This window comes from Xiphophorus couchianus, chromosome 8, assembly GCF_001444195.1.
Source record: "Xiphophorus couchianus chromosome 8, X_couchianus-1.0, whole genome shotgun sequence".
In the NCBI taxonomy this organism is placed as follows: Eukaryota; Metazoa; Chordata; class Actinopteri; order Cyprinodontiformes; family Poeciliidae; genus Xiphophorus; species Xiphophorus couchianus.
Genome location: NC_040235.1, coordinates 26,872,608 through 26,883,068, shown reverse-complemented (window position 1 = coordinate 26,883,068; position 10,461 = coordinate 26,872,608). Strand labels below are relative to the sequence as shown.

General features: G+C 39.7%; 1 protein-coding gene across 1 annotated transcript; it reads right to left on the bottom strand.

Annotated features, from left to right (window-relative positions):
- Nucleotides 1-1,107: 1,107 nt before the first annotated feature.
- On the bottom strand, nt 1,108-5,702 carry crybb1 (crystallin, beta B1). Its single transcript, XM_028024677.1, has 6 exons — nt 5,598-5,702; nt 5,127-5,270; nt 4,029-4,147; nt 3,730-3,862; nt 2,377-2,519; nt 1,108-1,497 (listed from the first exon to the last, which is right to left on the bottom strand). The coding sequence occupies exons 2-6, from the start codon at nt 5,247-5,249 to the stop codon at nt 1,320-1,322; spliced, it is 696 nt and encodes a 231-aa protein (XP_027880478.1). The 5' UTR covers nt 5,250-5,270; nt 5,598-5,702; the 3' UTR covers nt 1,108-1,319.
- Nucleotides 5,703-10,461: the final 4,759 nt, after the last annotated feature.

Sequence of the window (10,461 nt, the reverse complement as noted above, 5' to 3'; positions counted from 1 at the left end):
AAAATGTCCAATTTAAAAATAATTAATGTAAAAAACGAAAATTGCTTGTCCTATTCACCTCTTAACATTTAGGATGACCTTTTCAAGCTTACATTGAAAGTCGTGTTTATATAATTTACGAGCACACCTAAAGAGGACAGAGGAAGCATGTGGACCACGTGACGCATTGCTGGATTCACTGTACCTCGTAAATAACAGACCTCACTAGAAAAACAAAGAAAAGAAGTTACACCAATCAATCTGCAGCATTTCGGAGTTTTCAAGGGTTAAAGTAGAAATACAGTCGACTCATCTCTTTCATAAACCGGAATAAAGTTGATTATTTCTTTTTAAAATTTCTGTACAAGGGGCAAAATCTTAATTAGATTTTGTCTTGCAGGTTGGCTTTCATAGCTGAAGAAATTAAGTTAGAATTTCAAAGCTGATTTTTGTTTTGTTCATATTATCTCAATTTGACATTGATTTTCTTTGATGATTTTAAAGCGTTGAAGTGACTAAACTGAAGCAAAAATAATTTGAAAAAACAAATTCGTAAGGGCATGTTTTTCACTGCACTGTACATAAATGTAATACATCAGTATGTGAAGTTGATGCCTAAAATTCAAAGCAAATTTCAAAGTTTCCACTGTGTGTTGTTACCAAAGCAACTTGCCTCTGGTGCTTGATGTAGTTTGCTTTGTCATATTTTTATGAGAAATACAAAATAATTATATTAGGAAAAAAGCAATAAATGAATCCTTTGGAATTAATTAGAACACGCTGATGAAAAATTCTGACTTGTTCAGTGATAAATCAGGGGTGAATACATTTCAAACTGGTAGGATGACATAAATCTACGTCATACTCGTCTTTAGGAGAATCGATTCTTCTATAATTGTCATGTTCAGTTTGTTGCCTCAACCACATAAAGTGCATCGTGCGATTAATTCTGTAAGGTCAAGAGGATCAATATTTTATTTGCCTTGACACTGCAAGACACAAGACCCACCCGAATGTTCGACTCAGATGCCAGGGCAGAAAAAAGAAAGATATAAACAAATGAGTTATATCACAGTCTAAACACAAAACATACCACTTTCTGTAAAATAAATCAAGCTTATCCAGTCGTAAAGGGATCAGGTTTTTCACGTTTATTTTTTAGCACCATAAAAAGTCACTTAAGGTTGTCCAGTGTATTGCTCTCGATCTCTCTTTCCTTTGGGATGGAGCAACGCTGTCGGAGGTCAAGGAAAGGACCAGAGAATTGGAGAAAGAAGAAGCTTGGAGAGATAAAAAGCTGAGAGAGCTACAGCGCCACCAGGCGGTCAAGCAGGTGTGTTTCACTTGCTGGCGGTGGTGAAGGTGAAGCATCCTCTCTGGTGGAACTGCATGTCCCTGATGCGGCGCATGGACTGGATCTGGGGCTGGAAGGCGCAGAAGTCGTTGTAGTGTCTGTAGTCACCGCACTCAAACAGGTACTGGTAGCCTCTGTATCCAGGGTACTGGTAACCCACCCAGCTGAGAGACACATGGAGAGAGAGGGAGTGTTATGTGCATCCCTGTGTACTTAGCTTCTAATTGCAGGAGACGATGAGGTACCAGAGGTCTTGTAATAAGTTCTCATATCCTAATGCTTCCCAAATAGATCGTTTTAATCTCTGTGAGTCTCTGAGAATGATTTTACAAGGTCAACTGGAGCTACTTAATCTCATTTATGATCTTGTGCAGGACTCACAGAAAGGTCAGTGGTCATGGTTGTAGTCAATACAGAGTTTAAGGAACAAGGTTCTAAGGAATTTTGTTTTCTGTCACTAAGAAGAGATGCCTTATTTGGCCTTATTGGTCATTAGTGGAGCCTAGAAGTACAGAGTTGCATTTAAAGAAATTACCAAGTTACGATTCCTGCAGAAAAGTTGTTTGGTCCTTTGTTTTGCAAACAGGTCTATTATGGGACTTCATAATAGTACATTGTGACTGGGGTCCTTACAGCAGATACTTCATACATATTTTAGGGGCTATGATTGCATCTTAAGACATTATGCAGGTCAGTCAATAGATTATGAGTCTCTTTTAGAACTTTGCAGTTTGGTTTAGGTATTTATAGCAGGTAAAAATCGCTGTCCTGAGTCGTGGTGATAAATTAAATACATTTTTTGGAGCATTGCTGTTCATCAAGGGTCAGTTTAGCAATGCTAGCAATATTTAACTTTCCATGAAGCTGGTTTTGTTGGGTTTGAAAAGGTCTCCCAAAGAGATTCTTGTGCCTTTAAGGAGGTTCCGGTTGGAGCTAGAGCTTTAGAGTTCCCTTAAAAAGGTTAACAGGGTCAGAAGGATACTCAAAAGCTCCCCAAGGAGCTATCAATAACTATCTGCCTGACCAAATGTGTGTCCACTCACGCTCCTCCTGGCACCCTCACGCTGCCCACTCTGTCGCAGAAGCCGTGCGCCCAGAGGGTGGGCACATCATCCTCCTGAATCTCCATCTTGTTGCCCTTGAAGTCGGAGAGCTCAAACAGGCAGATCTTGTGCTCCAAGCTGTCCTGCAGAGAGGAAAACCAAAACACAGAGAGATTTTATTCCTGACTTTGTGTCAGTGTTGTCAGTGACTCTAAAGAGGGCAGTGTTGTTCTAGTTTTAACCCTCAGGGACTGGAATTAAATTTCACTGAGTTTCCTCAATACAGACTTCTTTACTGTAGTTGCTATTTTAGATAACAATGTACATGTGTCAGAAATAGTTTGAATTTAAAATGGACCAAATAAGCTGACAATGCAAATCTGAAGAATGACAAGTTGTTTTCTTCTTCTAAAAAAAAAGTGTGATCATTAATATTAAGCTTTTGTCCAGTTAAGGCTTTACTTCCTTCAAACAGCAGTAAACAGAATTTGGTGAACAGGGAGATATCCTGGCATGCACTATTTAAATTTAGCCTAAATAAAAACACTGAAAGTCCAGCCTTTGTTCAGCCGCTCTGATGTGGTCGCAGTTCTGCTCTAGAAAGAGAGACATTGAAAGCTGAGCTTTGTTCAGCTCAGCATAGCCTGGTTAAACCTTTTCACTTTCCACCACACCAAGACATCAATGGATATAGGAAACCTTTCTATACTGAAGGTTTTTCACCTTTCACTGGATATGAAATATGGCTTCAATGAAAGTCTGCTTGGGTGGTAACAGAAAGTAATGACATATAAATTTCCATTTTTAATAGTCTTGATTATACTCCTATCTGACATATGTTTTCATTAAAGGGGTAGTATTATGTATTTTTCAGGCACATACTGCACAATAAAGTAACTTTGTTATCTTCAGTTGTTATAAAATGCTGCATATATCAAATTTGACGTCATAAAAATTTGACTTTGTAATTTAACACGTTGATATTGAGCTTCTGTCTCTTTAAGAAGCTCCTGCTCTTTCTAAAGCTCCACCTTCAGGAAGTCAGCACAACATGGCTCCTCTATTAACCATTTCAAAATAATTTTACCAGCGTTGCACTGAGAGGTAGCTCCTGTAATGACCTTAGTAGGTGTGCAGTTCTACCTGGTGTTTGCTAATTGCTTCTGGCTAGTCTGAAGGAGCTGTGGGTGAGAGTCGCTCTGTGAGGCAGAAGCTGTGAAGCTGCAGCTCAGAGGAGAAGCTGCACCTCGGAGGTGGCACTAGGTCCACCCAGGCAACACTCCAGGTGTGTTTTTCATGAGGGTGTAGCAACTGACATAACACCGCCCCTTTAAGTTTGGGTGTTGACAGTACCATGCGGATGGGCCTGAGGGACATGAGGCAGTCGCTGCGGTAGGAGTTGCTCCAGGTATCCCAGCGAGGATACTCTCCCTTCTCCAGGATGAACATCTCGCCACGGAAGTTGGTCTGCTCAAAGGCAACGAAGCTAGAGCGGGTGGGTGTGTTGGGGGGTGAGGGGACCGGGCACGGGGATTCAGGGATAAACACAGAGGAAGGGAGAAGGAGGACAGCAGAAAAGAGTAACACACATGAAGAGGAGAAGTACAGAGAGGTCGGAGGTGCTCAGATCACTTCTCTGTGTGGGAACTTACGGGCCGCACTCCACAATGATACTACGCACTCTATCCATGCCACGGTCACACACGTTCATACACTCATTCTGGACCTCCATCATCCTGCCCTGGAAGTTCTCCTGGTCGAACAGCATGATCTGCACAGAGGGGATGATGGAAATGTTGGGTGGATTACAGGAAACTCAGTTTAATCCTCCCTAATTGTGCAGACAGATGTTGTTCATGTGATATCCAACTGGAACCCAGTCGGAATAAAGTTTCACTTTTAAAGACACGCTTTTACAGCCTGAAACTAGAAATTATGTTAATATGAATATAAAATATGTTTCACAACTTATCATAGCAGGTTTTGGAGGAAATCTCTGTTTTTGTCATAGATATGGATTTTTCAGAAACAAAAGTGATAGTTCTGGAAAAATTTACTTTAAAAAAAAAAAGTTTAACTCTTGGTATGAATTTATCTACTGTATAAATAGCTGTGATTTTTTTTCTTCCTGCCAATCATTTTAAATTTTTAGTAAAGCTGGACTTTTAAAAGCTCCTCTAATCTGGAACAAACTTCCAGAAAACTGCTTATAAAACAGCTTCCTTTAAAGATACAGTATGTAACTATAATAAAAAGAAAATATACATGTTTTTAACATATTTGTTAAAAATTGTAATTGACAGCACTAAGACCCTCCTCCTGGTTCTGATTGGTTGTTTCTACTGGGAGGAGGCAGTGGAGCTCGATTTTTTTCAGACTATTTGTTTCACATACTGCCACAACATATTGACAGTTTGAACAAATATAATACAAAAATATATATTTTACAAAAGTTACATACTGCAGCTTTAGATCTGTCCACTGAAATGAAAAAAATATCAAATTTCAGTTCCAACCTCAGGTTATTCCCTTGAAAATGATATTAGAGTCTAAAATCTCTATAGAATTCTGCACCTCACTGTTTCTACATCTTCTAACAAATGTCTTCCACTCCTTACTTGCTTGTTTTTCCACTCTTACATCGTCTCCAGCTGGATTCCTTCAAAGATCCCACTCAACTCTTTCTTCATGTCCGGACAGAACAAACAAAATCTAAGCTGATGTGCACTGATGTTGCTGCAGTGACTCACTCTGTAGGATCCCATGCCAGGATCGCCGGTCTTGGTGGCCTTGCTGGTGGCAGCTGGAGCTGGGGCTCCCTTGTCCTTGGCATCAGCGCCCTGGCTGGAGGCGGACTTGGCAGTCTGAGACATGGTGAGGGGCTTCAGGAGAGTCTGTGAGTCGGATGCAGGAAGCCGAGGAGAGGGAATGGGGGGTGGGTCAAAAATAGAAGTGTAAACAAACAGAATTGTGGAGGTTGATGCAAAAGAATGGGAAGAGCTCCAAAACATTAACATCATCTGGAGGGAAATGTGCTTTGTTGGGATTTATTGTTGTTTATGTTCAGCTCATTTTTATGCTACACTTCTGTTTGGGCCTTTCCCCTTGGCTGAGATAGGGAGCTAGAGGGGGGGGGCTTGTGGATGACGGGGAGTGGACCCTGGCTCTGGATGTGCAGCTCTGGTGCTCGGCTGTGTATGGGTGTGTCTGTGTGTCCTTACCTGCGTTAGTACAGATTGCAGTGCCGTGTGAGGGAAGCTGGCTCGTGCTGGTTCCGTCAGAGCTAGACCCAAGCTTTTATACCCTGGCAAAGGCCAAACGTATGGGCTCACGGCACAATAGAAAGCCTCGCGTCATCACAGTTGGCCTGCGCCAAAGCGGCAGGTCATCGCATAGCCTGGAAACATTGCCGGCCCCCTCTGGCCTGCCTGTAAGCATTTCACTGTCAAAGGAAAGCACTGACCCATGCAGTTTTACCCTGGGTTGGGCTGCTGAGCCTGTGAGCTATAGCTGTATGTAGACACAAGGAATGCAAAGATCCAGGGGGACACAAAGAGGTAATCACCTACACAGGCTAACAACAATGTACCATATTCAATAGCCTGGGGACCCGAGAACAAAGACAGAGCATTTTAAATCACCGTCCTTTACCTCTGACGAGCCAAAACAAGACAAAACATACTGAAAATATGCAGTACTTCCTACTGTAAAAATGCAAAAATAAATTTAATTTTTACTAATGTTTACATTTTAACTAGCTTAAGACCAGATTAGAGGTTTTAAGCAAGAGTAGGGTTAGCAACCATCACTGTGCCTTGGGCAAAGTTCCAAGTCAAGGTAAACTGTTTGTTTCAACCTCCATTAAAACTGAACTGAACCTTTGTTTTTATGCACTGGCTGTTACTCTTCTGAAGGGTTACACTGATGTGTGTGTTGTCTGTTTTGTAAGACCACCTTAACGAGTTTGTTTGTTACATTTTAAAAATCCATACAATCAAATTAATACCAGTCAATTTAATTGGGGCACCCACCACTAAACTGTTTCCCCATTTGTTTGGGTCAAAAGTGTCAATTTATACCTTAAGGGGGGGGGGTTTCAAAACTATACCAGATGTTATCATAGTGGCTTTTGAAAGAATACCTTAAGGATAAAGTTTTATTTATCTGTCTTTGTGTTGGTCCTTGGAGTTTGGCACTTTTCATAGCATCTAACAGGGAGCTGGTAGTTTTGCCTCTTTGCCATTTCATTTAACGGCTGCATTAAATGTTTTGTGCCCAACTTTTCAGGTATAAAAAAGAGCTATGTGTTTCTTACAGACCATGCACCAAGAATATTTTGTATCCTCCTTGACAACAATTCAAAATAATTTTCTAAATTCTTTTCATAGCTTACTGTAGGAAGATGGGATTATAAAGCAGGAAGTTGCTTTGAGTTATTTTGGTTTGATCAGAGCTCATAATGTGTCATATTTCACAAGTCATCTGGCCCCAATAGAGATGAGACCTAACAGGCTAGAAATAGTGTGTAATACAATATGATCAAAATAATATGCAATAAAGAGATATTAGAAGTTATATTTGAACTTTTTATGAGTATTTATGCTTATAATCCTGGAGTGAACTAGATAATTTCTCATCAGATTTAGAAGGGGCCAGCCAAAGTGTGCATACTCAGACCAAATCAGAAGTTTTTATGGAGAGTCAGGATGAGCAGGCCTCCAGTTTGAGTCTCAAATCCGTATCAGCATAAAACAACTAGATAGTTTATGTCTGCCTTTCTGTAATGTCATGAACATGTCCAGAATTAGCTAAAATGCTAAAGTTAGCAAGAATTCTGTCAGTAGGATGTACGCTATCAATAGCATGTTGACCTACAGCAACTTACTACATCTGGAATGCAAAACCAGCAATTTATAAATTAATATTAGTGGAAATTAGCTCAAATGCATTCAGTAACATGTCTGCTATCAAAGGCAAAATGGCAGGTTAGCTAACATTAGCTGAAATGCATTCAGTAGTGGACTATCACTATCATTTTTGATTAACAAAACCTTACTCCATTTAGTGTGTAAAGTAATGTAATGTACACAAAATGAGTCAAAAGAAGTGTCAGAAAGGACAGGATGTTTGAAATGGCGAAGGGACAAACCAGTGGTAGCCTAGTATTTTTCCAAACCTACAAAACAATACTTCTCCTTACTTCACTAGTCAGTGGTTTGGAAGATGTCAGCTTTATATTAGTTGGCTATGTTCTGAGAAATTATTACTGTCTCTATTTCAAGCAACTGGTGACAACACAAAACACTGAGGGGATTTTTGTTAATAAAAACCTTTCATCAACCGAAGATTCAAAATAACTCACTGATCAATCTTTTGTTAAAAACACCACTGCTTTAATTGAAGCTATCCCTTTCACTGATCCTTCCAGGAGTGAAATAAAGGTTGCTGCTGATCATGTTGATAATTCCAGGATTATGTCAGATGGATTACATCTGGATTATGTCGCCTCCGCTGCGACGATTTCCAGTGGTGAAGCTGGATAAAAAAAATTATTTGATATATGCAGATTAGGTGCAAACTAATCCTGCAGTATAATCTGTATGACTCCCAAATCATCCCATGATACAGCTGATGCTGGAGTCAGACTCATCTCATGACGTATTAGTGGAGACTGAAATGTGTTCTCATGGTGATACCTGAACAAATGTTGAATTTATATTCATTTTATACATTTTTTTAAACACACTTTTAAAATGTTGATTTTCATTATTTGAAAATAAGTTTATTGTATATTCTTAATGATTTGTCAAAAACAATAAATATTTCAAGACATCTCAGAAACATGAAGGTGGATACTTTAATGTCAACATATATCTCATCACTGTAGGTTTTAGTTTTAGTGTTCAGGTGTTCAAACAAGATGAAATAGAAGTAAACATAGGTTTAGTTCTGTCATGAACTAAACCGTATTTTGCTCGTCAAGATGATATAAGAGGACAAATTTTAGATTGACAAATGCTTGTAGTTCATCTTTTTAAATAGTCTGGCATATACTTAATTATACTTCTTATGAATATTTTTGTGACAGTTGTAATCAGTTTCTAATGTGTTTAGGCATCAGGAAATATGATCAAAATAGACCTAGAAAATATTAGCCTCATGGAAATAGTTAATTAATTAATAAGCCATATATTGTCCATGTGCGGGTGATTAAACCTAAATTTGCTTGGAGTAAAGACAGAACACCCACTGGCTCATTTTTATGGTCATTTTTATGTGTGATGTATATTCACCAGATTGGGGGCTCATCAGGGATGCCAAATTGTTTTCCCTCCCAGGTTGTATGATGAAACCATGCATCAGCCAGTCTGGAACTCCTGACTGAAGACAGCCAACACACCATGGTACTCCACCTTGGATTACTGACAGGCCAGTGCCTTACTGTGAAAGACAGAGGGTGATAGGAACCAGAAATCCTTTGTTTAAGCTCCCTCTGGCCATTCATAAATCACCAGTTGACCGTGCCATGTCCAATGAAGATGAGATCTTACAGAGAGGAAACCGCAGGAGGCATGGATGAAACTCCGCAAAGTTGCCATAGAGCACTGTGTTTAAAATTTACATCGGTTTGAAACACATCATGTGATGAAACCTGTCTAATGCATGGTACTGTTAAGAAGTTATGTGTGTCAGGCGATGCAAAACTACGCTGCTGTAGTTTTACTGTATCTTTACCTTACATGCCCCTACCAGATAGTTGCACAGACTGCCTGAAAGTTCTTCATAGCAACAAGCAACAAGGTAAATGTTATATGTCATTTACTTGAATAGCGCTTTATCAAGTCCAAATGATTTCTCAGATTCTGATGGAGGGCTGCAAAATGATATGGTTGTGAGCACTGCTGCTTTTAAACAATAAGTCATGGATTCAAATCATGGCAAGCCTTTCTGTGTGGAGTTTGTATGTTCTTTCCACAGCTGTGGTGGTGGGGGGGGGGGTCCCAAAAACAGCCATGTTTAGTTAATTTACCTATGCATGGTTGCTTATCTTGTGTGTCTCTGTTTTGTCCTTTGAGGAACCCACCTCTCGTCCAGAAACCACTGGAGATAAACACCAGCCCCAATGATCCTGGTAGAATCCTATTAGCTGTTGACATGCAGCCCCCTTCATTATTATTCCATTCATTCAACATATAAATGACTCTTAGGAGATCCACCAGGTTTCCTATTGCAGGTCATAGTTGCTGTTACTTCCACACTTCATGTTTCTGCCTAATAATGAACAGATCTTGACTTTACCTGGAGTGTACTGAATTAAATTTGTTTAACTTGCAAGAGAAATCCAGTTAATTATGTTGACTTCTGATCTTTTGATGACATTTGCATTTAAACGGCTCCATCAGACATGAGGAGAGATGAAACAGCCACACTTACACCTGAGAAATGAAGTCAACACTCTTGACTTGGTTTCTAATGGTTTTTGGACTTACAAAAGAAATCTGTTAAGGCAGAACATCAATAAAGAAAACAGAAATATATTTGCATTTTGGTTAGCTGAGTGAAGTAATGTGTATTTAAAGGGGCAGTATTATGTATTTTCCAGCCACATAGTGCCATTTTAGAGGACAATTACATAAATATGTTAACTTCAGCTGTTATAAAAATGCTATATATTTCAAATATGGCTAGAAAGAAATTTCACTCTATAATGTACCACCTTGAAATTGAGCCTCTGCCTCTTTAAAAATTCCTGCTCTTTCTAAAACTCTGTCTTCAAGAAGTCATCACAACATGGCTCCTCCAGTAACCCTTTGACAACATTTTTACCAACATTTTACACATGCACTGAGAAGAAGCTGGTATAATGAGCGCAGTTCGACCAGGTGTTTGCCAATTGCTGCTGATTAGTCTGAAGGAGCACTTGGTGAGTGGTGGAGTCACAGGAGAGAACTGCTCTTTAAGGCAGAAACTTGGAAACTGCAGCTCTGAGGAGGAGCTATGTCTTACAGGAGGAGCTAGGTCCACTCAGCCGTTTTGCACAGCTGATTGGTTGCCATGGAAGATTAAAGGATTTGTCAAACATGC

What these genes read in the sequence shown, in the direction of transcription:
- crybb1 (XM_028024677.1), bottom strand. Translation starts at nt 5,249, where the DNA reads ATGTCTCAGACTGCCAAGTCCGCCTCCAGCCAGGGCGCTGATGCCAAG. An exon ending in CTGGCATGGGATCCTACAGA is followed by an intron (nt 4,148 to 5,126) that starts GTGAGTCACTGC and finishes CCCTCTGTGCAG; the next exon opens with ATCATGCTGTTCGACCAGGA. An exon ending in ATCATTGTGGAGTGCGGCCC is followed by an intron (nt 3,863 to 4,028) that starts GTAAGTTCCCAC and finishes CACCCGCTCTAG; the next exon opens with CTTCGTTGCCTTTGAGCAGA.